Below are 21388 nucleotides of genomic sequence, written 5' to 3'. Positions count from 1 at the left end.
GTTTGATAACAGGTGGCGGTGTAAACGTTCGGAATCTAAAAGATGTTTATGTGAAGGAGAGCATTAGGGGATGAAAATATTTTTGGCGATATATATAAAAGCTTAATCCGCAATGGCGCGTTATACAATAATCCCTGTCAGCCGAGTCCATAACTCCAAGTTTAATTTCATGAAAGCTGATCCGAATAAAAAAACTCATGTAAAATACATACCGGTAAGTACAAGTCACGCGAGGTAGCTCCGATATCTTTTGTTTATATTTTAATCAAAAACATCCGAAGGACTTTGGATATCTCTTCGAAGTGTTAAAAGTCAAAATCAACAATGGAGACATCGAAACGAAACAAAAGGTAGACGTTCAATATCACATGATATTATTTATATTGTGCTTTAGAAATGTTGAGGACTTTCTCTGTATTCATAAAAACACCAAAAGAAATGTAAACGTTTAAAGGTTTGTTGAACAAAATTCTGCATATTTTATTTTCTTAATCAATGGGAAATTATAAGATGAAGTTAATCATACGATATATTGGCATTTGGGATAAATAAAATATAAGAAACCCGACGTAGCTATAAGCATGCTTTTGTCTACCCTGTTTTTGTTATGCTGCAGAATATCAAGGTTTCATGAGCATGGGACTGTTGAAAGAATACATTTAAAAATCTCTGTCAATAACAATTACATGTAAAACGAAGTAATATTCATTTATTTATTTAGCGATTTATGTTGAGTTAGTTACAGTGGCTAGGTAAAGCACATTTTCAGGTAGATAGGTAGGTATCTAATTATACTGAAATATTGGATAATGGTAATGAATTATGATAACATTTCATTCAAAAACGTATTGTGTAATAATGCAACTATTCCATGAACACAGATGTACATATTATTGATAAATATGCTACAAACTTTTAATTTTGCACATAGTTGTGATTTGTTCTGATTTAGAAGTTAATTGCCTTGTCAATTTATGACGATATCTAGGCATTATTCATGATATATTTTAAGTAACTGGTGGCATTATCTCTTACGTTTGGAAGAAATAAATATTGTGCACCTCATTTAAAGAAATCAATGAATTGACGTATAGTATTATGATAAATACAATCAGTACATGAAACATCAGCATTTATAATGTCTTTATGACAAATCTTAGTCTCTGACCGAATCATAATTACAAATTTAATTTAAAGTCAATCACTAGCAATTAAAATGTCTTCCTGTGAAGGCATGAGTTAGTCACTGACCGGCTTATAATTACACTTATAATGTAAAGTCAGCAATTAAAACGTCTTCCTGTGAAGGCTTGAGTTAGTCATTGACCAAATTATAAATAAAATTTGAATGTAAAGTCAATCACCAGGAATTAAAACGCCTTCATGCGAAGGCTCGAGTTAGCCACTGACAGAATTGTATTTAATGAGGTTGCTGTAAATCTAACCATCATATAACGATATCATCGTCTTAAAAGGAAAATAAACTTCGTTAATATTATTACAATACCAGTAAAGTATAAAACATATCCTTATTTTTCTCCGACGGTACAGTATTCTGCCATATCTTATTGGCGTTTGTGGTATTCAATTTACAATATATACATGTTACGGATTTTATGGAATTTTACCCTCTTCATCTATCTTATAGGGTTCATGGTTATCTTTTTCATTTAGAAGATTCATCTTCTGACAAAATATTAGCTTTGTAAAATCTTTAAATTGATAAAACGTTGCCATTAACTTGTACTATATAGCTAAGACCGTCATGTGTCTGATACGCTACATACATACATACATACATACACACACACACACACACACACACACACACACACACACACATACATACATACATACATACATACATACATACATACATACATACATACATATTCGTGATTTATTTTTAACATTTATATATTCAGTTTGATTACATTATATTTGCACAGGCCGGAAACACCAGTGACCCCGGCAGAAAGCATAAAGAGCATTGCTTACAAAGGTAATTATTTATCCCTTAATAATCTGTACGAGCCAAGACAGGCACCCAGTGCCGGATTACCCATTAAGCGCACTAAGCATGTGCTTAGGGCACCAACCTAACCAGGGGAACCAGAAATATTCAAAATAAATGTTGATGATTAAATTCAAATGAATTGTAAATGGCCATTTCGATCTGCATGTACGAGTATTTTGATTTGGAATGATATCAACATTTGAAGTTTCCCACCTTTATAGCTTTTAATATTTTTTGTTTTTTTAGTTTCATATTTTGTAGGAAGGGGGCACCATAATATGTTCAGTGCTTGAGACCTGGAAGGCCTTAACCCAGCAGACATGCCAGTAATAAAACGAAGCAGTAAAACCCGTGAAAATCTGGCTTTTTTGTGGGTTTTTTTTTAATTTAACGGCACTTTTAATACACTATAGATGAAAGCTATGTGTCTTTAGCAAGACGATACTGAGGCAGACTATCCTGGCCGATCTGCAAGGGTATCGAACCCGTGAACTTTGAATGAAAGGTCCAACGTTCTACCAACAAAATACCATGGTTCTGAAGAATCTGAATTATTACACCATTTAAATATTTCATGTGCTCTATACCCACATAAGTCATATTTGGTGTATAATATATTCAAATATAGTGAGACAGTGTTTACGTTTTTGTACAGTTTGACGGTTTGAGTTTATTGCATTTTGGTTACCCTAGTGAATCCTATATTGGCATGTATACACGTTTAGTTCAAGAACGAGGAGGGTCACCGAGCCACAGGAGAATAGGTGCAGATTCAGCGAACCCTTAGTGTTCCCTGAAAGTATGTATTTAATTATATTATTACGATTATTTAATTTGTATTTAACCATATTTATGTGGAAGAATTATTTTGGCAATGCCGATAAATTGCATGTTAGGCCACAGGAACATTTTCAGCAAAAACTCAGTAATCAATATATTGCATAACCTGAACCATCAAAACTCATATAAAACAGTTTACAACCGTCATTGAAACAAAAGACTGAAAGATAATCTTCTATCTGAACAGTTAAATTATGGCTTTAGTTTGAAAGACGCATACCCATTTCTCTAACCGATAAATGAGTTTTCTTAATGCCTACTTCGTTTTTCCGTCACATAATACTAAGGACGTCTATGGAACTGTTACGTTGCCGTCGCATAATACTCGGAATGTGTATTTATAGGTTATGGCATTTGTATGGGAAAATATGAACGAGTCTTTATGATGGATATACTGCACCACCTTGGGAGTGCAGTATATCCATCCGACAAAATGAGTTCATATTTTCCAGTACAAATGCAGTAACCTTTTTATTATATGCTCATTTTCTTATTCTACCAAAGACTTAATTATATAAACAATAAAGGCACTACAAGAAACAAAGTAATTGAATTTATGTTGCATTGAAAACTAACTACACAAGAGCAGATTTATCAGTATACACCAACATCATTATTAATACGCACATAACTCCGCCCAGGTAAATTTGAACTTAGTCGGGCGGTAGACATCACTTTCGAACGAAAATGGTTTGGTCTACTTAAAATTGAAATTTAGAATCATGCTATAAATGAATGTGCATTGCAACAACTTTTCCATTTAGTCTGGAATGAATAGATTTTGGTATTTGTGTCGATTCTACTAAATTTCGTAATAGTGACTGGATTTATCTGTGCCAGTTCTACTTGAAATACATCGGATTGCAGCAGCAAGGGAGCAGCGTGTTGACGACTACAATTATTTCGGTTCTGTCATTGAGTGTTTGGAGTCATGATATGAAGAAAATATAAAGTCTTTTAAATGTTATTAGAATAACGACGCTATGGAATATAATGTTTATTTCATTTTGAGTGCAATAAAAATGATGTCATTGCACTTGGAATATGGTCAAAATTACCGTACAATTTTGAAATGTGTAATCAAGATTTAGAACCTATAACACGGCTCATGTAATTCGGATTTGCAGAACTAAGACATGACATTTTGAGGAAATTCAGGATGTAAAAATGTAAGTATAATTTTTGCCCTAATTATTATCACCTAAAGAAAACACGTTTATGCCTTGTCACTGGCATGTTATTTGTAGAGACCCAGACCTGTCTGGCGTCTATATCTAGCTTAAATCCGAAACATTGTATCATAAAAGTTATCGCGGAATGTGCCAAACTAACTGGTATGTGGCAGTCAACGAAATATCAACTTTAGTTATTCAGAAACAAATGTAATCAACCAAAACGTAAATCGTCTATTACGTGAGTATCCATCATCTGTTTACAAAATAGTTCCTGATACACTGTTGAGCACACGTGAGTGATATATGGAGTACACGTGAGTGCAATATTGTAAAATACTGCACAATTCCCACAATGTAAAGTTAACGGAGAGAAAAAATGAGCACATAATAAGGACTGTTACGTTGTGTTATCGTTAAATAACACTGAGGACCTCAATGGAACTGTTACGCTGCATTGGCGATAGATTAATGTAAATAAAACTATATAAAGGTCGCAATAATAAAGCATTTGGGGTTGGGCAATACATTTTGCATCTTAGGTACAGCACTTTTCCAACATTAAAGCTCTAGCCCATTACGTAAGGCAGGATCAGAGAAAGACATATACTAAGACAGACAGGCAGAGAGACTATATAGAGCGACAGCTCTACGAAGAGAGAGAGAGAGAGACAGACAGACAGAGAGGCGGGGACGGTAGTGAGATAGAGGACGATGGTTATCATATGTCATTATGCGCGATGCAGACAGTGCCCTTTTCATTTTGTTAATGATTCATTGAAATTAATATGACTAATCAAGCATCATTACTCAGACTTTAATCTCAAGTCGCGGATTTCGACATTTTAGTATCAAAACAACTCTAAATTGTTCCAAATGTGCACCTCTGATATTTTAAGCAGCATTTCCACGGAGGTTTGCTATTCATTTTCTGGTCAGCAAAATTAAAATCGAGATGTCGATAATCAAATTTCTCTCTACTATTGGCATAGGCTCTAATTCGGCAACACCGTAATCGGATTGAAAAGTTCTTCTAAGCGCTGGAAAATTGCTAGTTACTTTACCCTGCCATCGGTGTCTCCTCACACAATGTTTTCCGCATGCAAAAGGTACTTGTATCAGAGAGTTGCAAACGTTCGGGTACAATATGGCCTCATAATTGATATACATTAGTTTTCACTTTGAGTAGAGCTGTGTAGTCCATCATATCCAAATGTCCAAATGTCATCTCATCAAGATTTTAAGTTCTTTTAGTTATGCGTTTAATTTTCGACGGTTTTAAGGTGTCATTTTTAGGCAGCAGGAAGTCAATCATTGTGACTACATTGAAAGTCAGATGAAATTAGAAATCGGTCACGGATGGACCACTGTAACTTAGATGATATTAGATATCTGTCACGGATGGACCACTGTGACTTATGCATCTAAACAAGATCTTGTAAGAACATCTCTACTGTATACTTCCTCGACAAATTGTCTCCATATGTAATGAATACAGAACCTTAGACAATTAAACATTGCAAGCATCCACAATCCCTTTTGGAATCTAAGCTCTTCGTGCCGTAACAGCAAGAATAGACGTTTTGCTCTGTAAATTGTAAAACAAAACTCTTTCATTCTATTGCCAATCTTTAGACGTTGTCACGTGACGGATTGGGTATGCATCCATATTTAAGACTATAATAATACGAGCAAGATGCAAGTCCGAGGGACATAGTTGTAGCCTCTAAAAAATTTTAAAAAATGTTGATTAGCCTCCGGATTTTCTGCTTCATGTTGCTACTTAGAAACAAAGGGGCCCCGATTGGCCGAGTGGTCAAAAGCGCTATCCATTACGGATCACTGCCATCTCACCTCTGTCTGCGTGGGTTCGAGTCCAGGATTCGGCCTATGTGGGTATGAGAGAAAGCTTGCCAGTAGCTTCTCGTGGGTCTGTGGTTCTTCCCTGAGTTTTTCCGGGTCCTTCCTCCACCATTAATAGTGGTCGTTATGCATCGCCTATCGTGTGCTGAAAATGGCGTTAAACCCCACACCCGCTTAGAAACAAAGGACACGAAAGATATTATTATTATTATTATTATTATTATTATTATTATTGTTAAACTGTTATTACCTCGATTTTCAGAGGACAACCTCCCACCGCCGCAACCGTATCGCAGTATCCGGTACCACAACGGTATCCCGTCGCACAACGGATGGCTCTGATATCTGCCTATTACCGTCAGTTGCTATTTTTAGTATTATACATCGATCTCAGTTCATATGAATATACTGTTTATGTCTGAATTCTTACAATAATTGTTTAAAAACTTTTCTCAGTGTTTGAGTGCAAGTAAGTTTGGGTATATGCCTTGTATTATGTTTGTGTGTGTGTATGTATGATTTTGTTTGTGTGTGTGTGTATGATTTTATTTGTGATTGTGTGTGTGTATGATTTTGTTTGTGCGTGTGTATGATTTTGTTTGTGATTGTGTGTGTATGATTTTGTTTATGTGTGTATGATTTTGTTTGTGATTGTGTGTGTATGATTTTGTTTGTGAGTGTATGATTTTGTTTGTGAGTGTATGATTTTGTTTGTGTGTGTATATATATATATATATATATATATATATATATATATATATATATATATATATATATATATATATATATATATTATTTTGTTTGTGTGTGTATGATTTTGCTTGTGTGTGTGTGATTTTGTTTGGGGGGTGGGGAGAGGAGAGAGTACGTATTTCATACTACAATCATACACTGTGATACTTTTAGATGGTATTAATATTTATTGCAATATATATGGAGATATAAGTCCTCTACATATATTTTGTAAAGGATAAGATTCCAAGGCATGCGGATAATGGGTTTAGTATTCAAAGAATATTCTTTATGAGTTAAAAGGCAAACCTTCGATGGTTATTAGCATTCGTTTTGTCCATTTATATAATGTATAATAAGAATCGTCCAGCATCGGAATACTGTATTTAAATGTGTTCTATTACCTTGACGAGATTCTGGTGTTGTAGTCAAGGAACGATCTGTACAGAGCACTGTGTCTTATAAATGTTGCGCATGTTTTTCTTCTTTCGTCAGAAACAAAACTCCATCTATACCTTAAATTCCATAAGCATTATTTGTACATAAGCGATAAATCAAAACATATTGTATTGTACCTTAGAAATGGTTGAAGGTGTATCGCAAAGTGGGAAATGTGTTTTGCATTTATAAGTACAGAGTTAGTTTCTTTAAGAAGCTAAATTTTGTAGTACGTATCGTATGTGGTAATTTGATAACATGAACAAAATTAGGACATCTGTGAATTGAAACGCACCACGTTTCATTTAAACAAACTAACTAACCTGACAAGGAATCAGTGACTGTACCAGAATATTGGTAAGCCTTGTTCTCGGCATTGCAATCGTTTTATGTACTCTAAGGTGACGCTGTATAGAATTTTAACGGGAAAAAAATCCCAGGTTGTCCTGGCGGGTTAAACTGGTTATTTATAAAAGACTGGCAATATTTTATGTATTGTTAAAAGACCGTTTCGTTCCCTTTGCTTGGGTGTATGATTGATGGATTTAATTTGAATTATTGAGTACACAGCTTGGCCTTACTTCAGATGTGCATCTATAAAATAACTGCTAGCTCCGTTTAGTCATTTTCACTTTTTGGTCTCTTGGTCATATTCACTTTCTGGACTTCTGAGGTAAATTATGTAAAATAAAAGTTCCATTAGATCTGTTTTACTACATTTTACATATGTTGTATAAATCATTCATTGCACTTTCAGAAGCTAGCATTGTCTGTTCTGGCAAAATTCATTTTCCCTGTTTTAATAACGTAGAACTCGAATTCCTTCAAATCATTTTTTATATGTTACATTATCTGTGTTTCATTTATTGTTATTAATACATTGATGGACTGTTGTTAAATAAATGCTAAATAACATACTCGTTTGGTTTTATTTTTGTAGCGCCAATTGTGTTTGTAAAGTGTTTCACTTTTCTTGAAGGACAATTTATAATAATTTGCGTTTTGAGAAATTATGCTCGGCTAAGACCTTTTTGAATTCATTTTTCCCTGTTTATTATGTGTTTGTCTATATGAAAATAATGTAACAGATTCCAATTTATATTATTTTGATCAGAAACTATTTTCCGAATTAAATGTTGCCGGAAATCGGTTTTCTTTTTGTGCGACAAATGCCTTTTTAAATATTATAATTCATCCATACTGTGCGTCTTTCTAATGTTGAATGTCAATTTTTATCTGTTTTCTAGTATATTTTATATTCTACTTCCGACGTTATTATGTTTAGATGTTTAGATTGAGTTAACTCCCTTTGACCCAGCTAGTTTGCACTCTTCGACACCACAGACCTTGCATAATGATTCTGCCAAAATAATCCAACAGCTTTTCTGCGTCCTTTCCATTTTTTTGTTTGTAAACGGAGTAATTAAATAATACCACAATGCTGAGTTATATTTCAAAAAATGCTAAATAAATTAAAAGACTGTCAGACGATAATCACTGACATACTTGTTATTTAATTACCATATTTGATTGAGGAATCAATCGGAAGACAAGTACGGTAGTTCACAAGCATTTAGCTAAGAGAGCAGTTGATTCCATTTCATTTCTGAAGTGTAGCTTTCAAAAAGCGAACACACAAGCAAATAATAACAAGAGTAAAATAACATGATCAGTTAGGTAATTTGTATTATATGCAATTGCAAGATAAGAAACAAAATTAATTCATGAATTTACATTGGGTATACGCATTTTCAGGAAGGGAACAAGAAGTGTGATAAATCACTGAGATAATATGCAAACAATGAATGACGAAATGCATTCAGCATGTGCTATGGAAATTGATTATTCTCACCCCACCCCACCCCCACCCCACCCCCACCCCTCTCTCTCTCTCTCTCTCTCTCTCTCTCTCTCGTTTTGGGTTGGGCCTCTGGATATCCCCAGTGCCCGTTTCTACCATTCGCATTGTAAGTTTTGTTGTAACAATTTATCTTTCAATGTATGTTGACTGAAAACGGGTCAGTGCCACATTCTCCTACATCTAGCAAAGAAAAGAGACATGCAATGTATCTAATATGCGAGATTTTCATCTGGAACAAAGAATACATTAAACTCTTTCAGTAATTTAACTTTTATATAAACTTTGACATGGAATTCTCTGCATCAGAGAATATTCAACATCATGGAATAGTCTACATCATAGACAACTATATCATTGAATAGTATATATCAACATCATGGAATAGTCTACATCATAGATAAATATATCATTGAATAGTCTATATCATTGAATAGTCTATATCAATGTCATGGAATAGTGTACATCATAGAATAATCTGTCATTGAATAGTCTATATCAATATCATGGAATAGTCTACATCACAGAATAATCTATGTTATTGAATAGTCTATATCAATAGCATGGAATAGTCTACATCAATGAATAATCTATGTCATTGAATAGTCTATATCAATATCATGGAATAGTCTACATCATGGAATAATCTATGTCATTGAATAGTCTATATCAATATCATGGAATAGTCTACATCATGGAATAATCTATGCCATTGAGTAGTCTATATGAATATCATGGAATAGTCTACATCATAGAATAATCTATGCCACTGAATAGTCTATATCAATATCATGGAATAGTCTACATCATAGAATAATCTATGTCACTGAATAGTCTATATCAATATCATGGAATAGTCTACATCATTGAATAATCTATGTCGTCATGGAATAGTCTACATCATGGAATAATCTAGGTCATTGAATAGTCTATATCAATATCATGGAATAGTCTACATCATTGAATAATCTATGTCACTGAATAGTCTATATCAATATCATGGAATAGTCTACATCATAGAATAATCTATGTCATTGAATAGTCTATATCAATATCATGGAATAGTCTACATCATTGAATAATCTTTGTCATCATGGAATAGTCTACATCATGGAATAATCTAGGTCATTGAATAGTCTATATCAATATCATGGAATAGTCTACATCATGGAATAATCTGTCATTGAATAGTCTATATCAATATCATGGAATAGTCTGCATCATAGAATAATCTATGTTATTGACTAGTCCATATCAATATCATGGAATAGTCTATGTCAAAGAATAGTCTACATCATAGAATAGTTTACATCTGGGGAAAAAAAACCCAAATGAATCAAAATTTCAACGTATGTTCTGTGTTTTCTTAAAGGAGGACGACTATATCGACATAATAATAAACAGTGTTGTAAATTGGATTATATTTAAAGATCGACCTTCTGTTATTATAACCAAATAGCCATTGATTTTAATAAGTTAGTATTTGTTTTATGTTTTATGCGAAATGTGCTTCACACCTACTTTCAAACGTTTCTCGGTGCCCCTGAATTCACCGAATTACAGTATCCATGTCACCAGGTTACCTTTAAAAAAATAGATATATGGTACGAGTAAACCACCACCAGTAAAACTTTAGGTATGAAGTTATATATATATATATATATATATATATATATATATATATATATATATATATATATATATATATATATATATATATAAAGAACATAAAATAAAAAGAGAGAGAAAAAAAACTAAAGCTTTAAACCTTTTGAAGTTGACTTAGTTTTTGAAAGTCATAGTCGAATGTTTTATGGTGAGGATTTTCCAATCAAGCTTCATTTATTCTGATTAGTCGTTACACCGATAGTAGTAACATTCTTAAAATGGATATCGGCTTTGTGTAAATGATTGCCGTAATAAGCGATAGCCGTTCGAGCCCCTTGTTACAAAATCCGTTGAGAGTACTCAGCAAATCTCATGTGATTTAAAATTACAAATATTATGTGACCCAAAAAGCTTGAAAAACCTGAGTGTTCGCACATAAAGAAACACGTATTCAAGCAGCACGTGATAGTTTGATACAAATGTTCGGCTGACGTCACACGTGTTTTCCCGAAAACAAAATTACAGCTACCTGTCTTACATCAACATCACAATTTTAAGTTGGAGGACTCAGTCACTCAGTTCTTTTGGTGCCATTTTCCCCAGTAGCATAAAGATTCCTGCTATTATCTGAATTATGTCCCCTGTAATGGCCACTCCAAAGGACCAGCTTAAAGTGAAACTCAACGAAGTCAGCGTCACTCCATGTAAAATCAACGAGGTGAGTCCTATGACCCCTGCAATAATAATAATAATAATAATAATAATAATAATGACAATAATAATAATAAAACTAAAAAATATAATAGTATGTCATTTACAATGAAATCGGAAATAATCTAAAATTAAGTAGTTGAAACTAAATAGAAAACCAATTAGTTTTGTAAACATTTTAATCAATAATTTATTTCCCTTGAACACAACGTGAAAAATAAAATAAAAATAGCCTATATTATTGACACTGAAATCCCAAATATTCTTTAAAGTTATATCAAGGCAAAAAAAAGTATAGAGCATTCCAAATGGGTTCAAGTGATATTCCATATGAAGTCCAATTATTAATGTGCTGATGTGCCAGTATTATCGAATGTGATAATGTGTCCACAGTCTTGGTGTATCACAATGATATAATCCTAAATGTCTTAATGCTGATTTATAGTAATTCCAAAATAATGTATTCAGTCCCAGGGTGTGTGAGCACTTTATAGTTCCGATGAATACACGAACTGAATAAATCTTTTCAAAAAATAATGGAACACAACTAAATGACTGACTCTACTACAGATGTTTAAGATAAGAATAAGACTTATGTTATTCACTAACCTATATAAAAACCTAAGATAGTCTCAGAACCAGGATGAGAGCCAAATGTGTTTTACTAGACTATTCCACCATTCCAACAATGCTGGATATTTTAACAGCCAACCAATCATAAATCAGATGAGTTAGAATTTCCGAAGTGGCAACCAATGACCTGAACGCAATCCCATCAAATTCGTCAACAAGAATAATTCCACACCTTCCAAGGTCGAAGGGCCACAAAGCATTTTTACTCAAAATTAAACGTACAACCCACTATCCTAAAACTTGTATGTGTTTACAAAAATTACCCTTTCTAATCTACAGTAAATAAAATTTAAAAAAATCACTTATTATATATATGCATAACACTTCCCCTCAATAGAAAAGACAGATTTATGCAATACAGCTTTCTGTAACATGTTAGACAAACATTCGTATTACTAAAATTGAATATGATCTTGTCTCATAATTGATGTTACACATATATAAAATAAAGTATTAGTATATGCTCATTATTTTCTCCGTTAACCTTACATTGTCAGAATCGTTCAGTATTTTACGATATTGAACTCGCGCGCACTTCATATTACACTAGTAAAGGAACTACTTTATATTGTAAACAAACGATGGAGGCAAACGCCAGCACTTTTGATTTGTAAATCAATCATGTAAATTCACGTAGTAGGCGCTTTACGCTTGGGTTGATTAATTTTGTTTTTGAATGAACTAAAGCAGATTTGTGGACTGCCACATAACACTACTTCGCGTTAATCTTTTTTAATACAATTTTTCGGATTTAAGTGGGCAACAGACGCCAGATTTCATTAAATTGCTGGGCGCCTACAAATACTATGCAAGTGACAAGGAATAAGAAGGGCTGGTAATAAGAAGGGCAAAAATATACTTATAGTTTTTCATCCTGAATTTCCGCAAAATGTACTTTCTTCTTAGTTCTGAAAATCATAGTTATATGAGCCATGTCGTGGATTCTCGAGCTTGATTACCCATTTCGAAATTGTATTGTAATTTCACTATATTCCAAGTGCAATAACATCCTGATTACTGCACTAAACGTGAAATAACAATATATTCCATTGCGCCCTTTTGATAAATGTAGTTGAAAAGCTTAGTTTCTTTCCCACATAATGAGTTCAAACATTTAATGACAGAGCAGAAACACTCTTGCAGATGTCAACGCGCTACTCCGTCGCCGCTGAAATCCGATGTACTTAATGAAGAATTGGCACAGACAAATCCAGTCCAAAATAACGCAATTTCATAGAAACGGCCACAATATAAAAATATGTTCATTCCAGATCAAATGTAAAATTTGTTGCAATGCGCATTCATTCACAATATGTCTCAAAATTTCGATTTTAAGTAGACCAGATCGCCTTCTTCTTTCGAAAGTTATGCCTACCGCGCGACTAAGTTCAAACTCATCTGGACGGAGTTATGTGCGCATTATTAATGTTGTTGGTTGTAATGATGAATCTGCGCTTGTACATTTAGTTTAGAATACGGCATAAATTCATTTACTTTATTTCGTGTAGTGTATTTTTGTTTGTATAGTGAAGCCTTAGGTAGAGTAAGAAAATGAGCATACAATAAAATGGTTACTGCATTTGTATTATAAAATATGAACTCGTTTTGTCGGATGGAAATACTGCACTCCCAAGGTCGAACAGTATTTCCATAAGAACAATATTCGTTAATATGCAGTTACCTATAAATATGGCACTTCTATACAAGAGAAAGTGCATGTGCACTCATATTACATTTTCCCTTGATTCTCCAAATGCCAATGATGTATGCATACAACATATAATTACTCCGCAACAAAATCTGATTTTTGTTTATTATCTGTTAATCAGTGTAAGTTGGCTGTGATCACTGATAACAACAATCGGAAATGACCGGAACTAACATACAGTTCAAAGTATTGCGATACAACATTAAAGCCAAATATTCCTTCTGACTGTAAATACTTTCTCTGGTGTTTGTTTAATCTTTCAGATGGATGATTCAAATGTTTCATCCAGACTTAATATTCAAAACACTCCCACATAAATTGCATCCACAGACAATTTAAATGATTGACTGACATCTGGAGTTGAAATGACTGATGCCCTCTTAAGTACGGCCTCTAATTTTGCAATAACCTCCAGACATTTGTCAGACCAAATAAACATGGTTTTCTTGCTCAACAAATTGGTCAAAGTTCAGCATTTATAGAAAATATACAGCGAAATTTCAGATAATTACCATTCATAACCTAAACTTCGCATTATTTGATTTTTCTTGATAGGAACGGAGACTTGAGAGATAGCCTTGACCTTAACTTGTATTATTTAGGTTGCCCAAGACCCAATCATGTCCTAAACACTGTAGCATAAGCACGACAAAACTCAGGTTTAAATAAAGTAATTGTCAACCTAAGAATTTCTTCACTGTTTCCAAGTTTTCTTTCCAGATATAGTTGTGGATGATGATACAGTTATTAGAACAAGATTTTATCATATTCATTAAACGCTGTTAAGTAGAATGTGAACGGTTTATACCCTAAAGCATCGCTTTATATAGATAAAGTCCATCTGGAGTTGGTAAAGTCGAAATTTCCTTTGCTGTTTTCGTGAGTGAAATTTTAAGAATCATTTGAAACGGTCAAACTAGATTACATTAATTACATTTCTATTTTATTCTCAAGAAACTTAAGGATTCTTGCTATTGAAAATGAATCTGTTTTGATCATACTGTTCAGTTTTCTCTGATCAGTGCACAAAAAGTTTTATCTGGTTTCGGTGCAATAATACATGGTGAAATCCAATCACTTTTACTTGGTTCTATAAAATCATTCTCCAGCAAAATATTGAATATTTTCAGACCTAATGTTTTGAGATAATTCATCATGTAAACATTTTGTTTCAAATGTGTTCAATTTACAATTTCACCGTCATGGTAGATTTTATTTGGTCGTGTTGGAACATTTGGAAACAGGTGCTCATATTCAAATAATAAATGTTTTAGTGCACTCTTTTATTGTGACAGCAGAGGCGAAATTTCTGAATTCTAAAGATTGGTTACACCAAAGTCACTACAGTCACAATTCACACGAAGGCTTATATCCTCACTATGTGGTGCAGGTTCAACTAATTTGACTGAATGATTAACATGGCCATCTCTATCAAGATATTTTGTTTTAAAAACCTGTTTATATGGCAAAGTTGTTTCTAGTTACGAATATCTATGAATGATAATGATGTAATTAAATACACTTAGTTTCTTCAAAAATTGTATAAGGACCTTAATATTTTGCCTGATGAGGATTTTGAGGTATGGGCAAGAGAGCCAGACCGTTATCACCAAAATAAAACCACCTTTCCTTTGTATTGCTGGCATACTTTAATCTTATCTTTGACTGAGCTGTTAAAGATTAGTTTTTGCTATTTCACAAGCATTTGACTATTTACATTTGAAATCAGGGACAATGTCAAGAAGATTAATTTCTGAATTTTCGCTTGGAGGAACTTTCTTTTTCAAGAACGTCAGGAGTCCTCGGACAGTATGTGCATAGGCTAGTTCAAAAGGATTAAAGCCTAAACACACTTGAATGATTCCCTAACAGCACACAACAAAACATGATCGCCTTCCTTCCAATCTTTTCTTGTATCAAAGCAATATGGCCAAATTATACTTTTCAAAATTTGATGCAGTCTTTTAAAAGCTCCTTAACTACCTGGATGATAGGCCTGAGATGTAATATGTTAAATGCCTAATTCATGCATAACTTGCTGGCAAATTCTAGGCATAAAACCTGACCCATGATCAGACTGAACAGATGCCAAAGGTGTATAAATTCCTTATCAAAACTTTTACTTTAGGCTTAATTTTCATAGTCCGCAAAGAAATTGCCTCGGAAATTCTTGTGGAACCCCATAGTCTGGTCAACAAGTATTGGTTATTCATCTTTTTCTTGGGTAAGGGACCGACGCCGTCTAAAATTATTCTGCTGATTGGTTCATCAAATACAGGAAATGGTTGCAGGCGAGCCTGAGGTATCGTGTGTTTGGGTTTTAAACCATTTGACAAGTGCAAAAATAGTTATAGCATTTAGAAGGATTACGGTTGATTTTCGGTCAATACAAATAATTCCAGATCCTCTAGAAAGTCTTCTTGACTCATAAATGTTAAGTTCATAGACTCGCCTATTAATTTACTTTCGATATGACTTATTAACAACAATTTGATAGCTAACTGTCCAGTCAGGCAACAGCGGGTACTCAGGTGGTCTCCATTTTCTCACAAGGACCCCATTTATGAAACAAAATAACAAACTGGAAATTGTGGGGCCTCAGTTTCTCTAATAGTCTACTGAAACAAGGAAGAGATTTCAGGATGTTGTTCGTGCTAGGAACTGTCTTCGATCAACAAGATTAGAATCGAGATAATGCATAGTAAAAAGATGATCACGGTGATCAATATATGCTGACTTATCAAAACTAGGAGCGAATGTGACCTTACCCAAAAGAATGACCAATAAATGTGTCAGCTAAAGGAATAAATTCATGATCAACTTCATGCTCACTATCCCGTTTTGCGATAGCTCTACTAAATGAACAAGCAGGGCAGGAATCAGAGATTTCATTTTTGATAGGATCAGCTTTTACAAGTTGATTAACACCGACCTTATCTCTAGCCAGGTCAATGCCTAGTATTAAATGAAAACTTTGAATTGGTAAAAAAAATGTCACTGCTCCGACAGTCACAGATACTTGATAATATAAGATTCTTAGAAAGTACTTTGTCCCTTAATACTCTGATATTTATAGGCTTGACAAAGTCATCAATAAGTGATATAGAACCTTTTAACATGAATGTTTCATAACTCTGATTAATAAAATCAGTCTGGGTTTGTTTGAATTAACAAATGTATTGCTTTCAATACATGACCATGACCTTGACCTCTTAGAAATAAGAGCATATGAAAAAGGTCTTTCGTTATTCTGTTGCTTATATTTCAAGATATAACAATTGATAATAATATACCCTTTCTTCATACAGTAAGTTCACGTAAAATGAGATGAGGATTTCTGATCAGTTTTATCATAAATTTTGAGGCTAAAATTTGTGCTAGACTGATATTTGGATGTACTCGTATGAGACCGAAAATTAGATTTTGACGTCAACATACAGGCAATTCTTAAACTTATCAATTAATGAGTTGTGTACTCATTGAATATTTTCATTAGAAGAAGACTTGTATATTTCTGTACAATAAATGTAATGTGTCATTTCAATGGACATATCGATGCATATTTCGTCACACTCTTCATCGAGAGGTCATGCACAAATAAAGTTAAGGTTGTCTTTAATACAAGCGATTCAGTTATCTACAACATCTTTAAGTTTCGTCAGCTATAAGCTGATGACCTTTGTCACTAATAAATTTTGTATTATCTGAACTCTTAACTGTCAATGTGAAACATTTGTATTATCTGAACTCTTAACTGTCAATGTGAAACATTTGTATTATCTGAACTCTTAACTGTCAATGTGAAACATTTGTATGATTTGAACTCTTGACTGTCAATGTGAAACATTTGTATGATTTGAACTCTTGACTGTCAATGTGAAACATTTGTATGATTTGAACTCTTAACTGTCAATGTGAAACATTTGTATGATTTGAACTCTTAACTGTCAATGTGAAACATTTGTATGATTTGAACTCTTGACTTTTATCGCTATTAAACACTTACATTATTGGAATATCTACATTTAGCAAGAGATCGTCTTAGATAATATGACATGTCTGTATTTAAATATAATTAATCATTAAATAAAAATATATGTAATGGCTTCATGCGAGTTCAACCTCATACAATCCGATACCGTTTGTTTAATAGGTTTCACACTGCATTTCCTTGATTCAAACATGTTTTATACCAATGACGCATTATACGTTTTGACATTGGCCGAGATAGCCGATTAATCCATAACTGTCACATCCTCTCTCTCTCTCTCTCTCTCTCTCTCTTAAAACAAAATATGCTGCTTAATTAGATCGAATGTCGGTTCCTATCAAACGTTACAATTTGATTCAGTAAAGAATTACGTAACTTGTTTCCTTTGAAACACAACTTTAAAAGCAGCGATTTGTACTGCTGAAAGTAACATGATATACATCTATACCAAAACAATTACTAAGTTTTTATAACTTCATTTTTTAAGGTTTTTATGATTCCCTTAGTCCAACATTGATAATGATGAACATAGCGTGCTTACACACTGCTACACGCTGTCGAGCTTTCATATTTCAGAAATGACTAATGTGTAAATGTTGAGAAAGTCAGCAAACAAATACATCTTGAGGTAATAAGAAGACGAAATAATGAGAACGAAGATGCCGAGATCGATTCTGATGAAGACGACGAGGACGTCACTGCAGCTGCTGCAGTAGATGAACACAATGGCGATGTATAATGGTGATGATGATGATAATAGTATTGATGAAATATCTACCTGTAGAGAATGAGACAACCACTGCTAACACTGCAAGTGAATCTTCCTCAAATAGACCACACAGGTAGAACAGTGCCATCCCCAAAAAGATAGTCATCCCCACTACTGTGAAGGCAGCCATTACTGCACTAATGATTAACTGTGTCTTCTCTGTAACACAAAGCATGGAGTCACAAAGTATGCAGTCGTAAAGCATGGAGTCACAAAGTATACAGTCGTAAAGCATGGAGTCACAAAGTATGCAGTCGTAAAGCATGGAGTCACAAAGTATGCAGTCGTAAAGCATGGAGTCACAAAGTATGCAGTCGTAAAGCATGGAGTCACAAAGTATGCAGTCGTAAAGTATGGAGTCATAGAGTATGCAGTCAAACCTAGTCTAACGACCACTGGCTTATAGAGACCATAATTTTGCAGTAACGTAGATAATTTCATATATAGTACACTTGTATATATCGATCACCTGTACAGTTCAATCAACAACCGGTATTCTCGTAATAATTAGGGGAGTATATCTGCTTTATTTACTCAATGGAATCACACAACATTCTCTCTCTCTCTCTCTCTCTCTCTCTCTCTCTCATTAATGTCCTTTTTTCCAGTATACTTGTGTGTCTATAAAGATTACCTATCTATGTCTATATCCCAAGAACACATGTATATGCAGACCGCTTTTGTATATTTCCCTAACTGTATCTTGAGATATTGATATATAAGGAGTTAATGAAAAACATAACAAATAATGTAAAATGGGTATTTCCTTTAAATAGAAGAAAGAAAAAAAAGCATATATATATATATATATATATATATATATATATATATATATATACGTACACACACGCACGCACAAACATTCAGATCATTTTGTCCTAACTGCCTATCGTATTAAAGCATGTGACATCTTTGATGCATACATACTACCTACATGCGGGCATGGATACATACAATCATACGTTTATTCATCCATCCATCCGTCCGTCCAAGCAGCCATCCAATTAGCGTTTTATGTATTACTTAAACATGTGCTTGAGTGCTAGTATAGGTTACGCTCAGTAGTTTTATGTTTTATAGAATAGACCACGTCACTGCACTCACTACAGACCAATAGAAATATTATGCATTTTAAAACATTCCAAGGAACATCGATTGCCTGCATTATCTGATTATCCATTATTAAAATATAGAATTAGATATCGATAATACTTTCTCTAGGAAACTTTTCTCTGAGCATATTATTTATATCAGACGTGTTTGAAAGGCAGATCTAAGAAGTGATAAACAGACAAACATCAAGCTCTAGCAGATTGACTGATTTGCATTTAAAATATGTTATATCTTTCTTTCTAGTTTACCTCTGATTGCAAACGATCAACCTACCTGTACCGTACTTTGCAAAATACGTATAAGTGTCATAGCAGGTTCTGTTATGTTGAGTACAGGATTGATACATCCCCGTATTCACGTTATCAGAGGTTTTGATTCCCATATACGGCGTGGCTACGCCAACTATGAATAGAACAAGTGCCATAACTCCAACAAACACAGACAACGTGCTCATACGTCGGTAACACATACTTTATCAAATAGGGATCCCAAAACTCGGATGCAGTATGATTATCTACACAACATGACTATTTCTGTTGTTTTCATAATCTAATATTTACTGGATGTGGTAAAATATTTTTGTTTTCAAATATTTATTGTAATTGTCTCCAAATGGATTACATATGCATAATGAACAAGTCTCTCCAATGTACTTCTTCTTTCAAAGCTTAAGAAATTACGGATCGTTTTCAAACGACTATAGACAGTAAATTGATGTGAAAGTTGGAGAAAGTTAATATAACATAGATACTGTAGCGGTTTCCGCCAATTTAAGGGTGGTAATTAGTAATGCACATACGACGTTCCCTTTAAATTTTCAAAGATTATTGCTAACCCAATATAATGAGCTAACAAATGATATTTCAATTCCCAAGATGAAACAGCAGTCGTTACATGCGTTTTGCATAATACGGTCGGCAAACTGTTAACTGCGGGCGAGTGACGGCACTCTTCTTGTCGTCATATATACACAGGAAATATCACTTCGAATCGTTCTTGTCTCACAACAATTACTTCGTTGTACCTGAGGTATCAATGAATATCACCGGCTGAGTTTATGTGTCGCATAAAATATAACATACAGAAATATATTTATTTATTTATTTTAAGCAATAGCACTCATGTAAAGAAACGGGTCGAACACTCTGCTCCAGTGCATTTATAGTCCGTTTATCTTGTTTACTTGTACATTTCCCGCTGACCTCGTTACTGAATAAACATCACGCAATAATCCAGGAAGAGTTTCGGTGTCTCAGCTGGAATAATTTAGGGGAAACTTCACTGTTCTATTACTAGATCAAATACTGTCTCAAATGTCTTGGAATACATGCAATAACTGAACACAGTCACTTTTTCCGTGGATGAAAAGGCAGAATTTCACTATTTCCGATAGAGTAAGTTGATCCAACTCGTTATTCTATCCTCCACAGATTTTAGTTACTTGCTTTGAATCTCAACGACCGGGTGGGGGGTTGGGGGGAGCATATGGCGCAGACGATTACGATTCTCTGTGTAACATCAAGCACAGAATCAAGGCCCCATTGTCAAAATCTGCTACATAATGAATAGTTATATCCAGATTGACCGTACAACGTTCATGCAGTCCTTAAACAGTGAAAACAGTAACTTCTGAACTATGTCATCACAAGGGAAATGAATGTAACGGTTCGTATGACGTATATTCATGCGATTTCGTTAACATTATAATCGAACAAATCTAGTCTGTGTGTGATATCAATTTCATTCTAGGCTGCCGTATCTAAGGTGCAAAGAGGTACTTTAAAATAGAACCCATGTAGTGAATAATTACTCCAATTATTTAAAATTTATGGACGATTTGGGCCATTGTTTGCTGACACATAAACCTGACTGCATTTTCAGAAACGGGCCTGCAGAATTAGTCTTATACATTTATCCATATCCTGTCCAAATTAG

At 33.9% G+C, this 21388-nt stretch overlaps 1 protein-coding gene across 2 annotated transcripts; it reads right to left on the bottom strand.

The window, feature by feature from the left end:
- Positions 1-8730: 8730 nt before the first annotated feature.
- Positions 8731-21170, bottom strand: LOC149783328 (uncharacterized). Of its 2 annotated transcripts, XR_016413585.1 has the most exons (5): positions 19727-21170; positions 18350-18499; positions 11058-11262; positions 8942-10503; positions 8731-8909 (listed from the first exon to the last, which is right to left on the bottom strand). XR_016413585.1 is itself a non-coding variant. In XM_089931553.1 (3 exons), exons 1-3 carry the CDS (start codon positions 19920-19922, stop codon positions 11096-11098), a joined length of 513 nt encoding a protein of 170 aa, XP_089787679.1. In that variant the 5' UTR covers positions 19923-21168; the 3' UTR covers positions 10737-11095. The 2 variants fall into 2 exon arrangements, 1 of the variants encoding a protein (XP_089787679.1); XM_089931553.1 differs by lacking the exons at positions 8731-8909; positions 8942-10503 and having other exon boundaries at positions 10737-11262; positions 19727-21168.
- Between the last annotated feature and the right edge of the window lie 218 nt (positions 21171-21388).

Source organism: Sinohyriopsis cumingii, chromosome 14 (genome assembly GCF_028554795.1).
Source record: "Sinohyriopsis cumingii isolate HCF-2022 chromosome 14, ASM2855479v2, whole genome shotgun sequence".
In the NCBI taxonomy this organism is placed as follows: Eukaryota; Metazoa; Mollusca; class Bivalvia; order Unionida; family Unionidae; genus Sinohyriopsis; species Sinohyriopsis cumingii.
This window is presented reverse-complemented; position numbering and strand designations above follow the sequence as displayed.

Bases quoted from the DNA above. Each gene is read 5' to 3' on its own strand.
- LOC149783328 (XM_089931553.1), bottom strand. From the start codon at position 19,922: ATGTGTTACCGACGTATGAGCACGTTGTCTGTGTTTGTTGGAGTTATG. The intron at 18,500-19,726 runs GTAGGTTGATCG...TTTGTGTTACAG, and splicing joins TTTTGCAAAGTACGGTACAG to AGAAGACACAGTTAATCATT. The intron at 11,263-18,349 runs GTAGATATTTCA...TTATTATTGCAG, and splicing joins GGTTGTCTCATTCTCTACAG to GGGTCATAGGACTCACCTCG.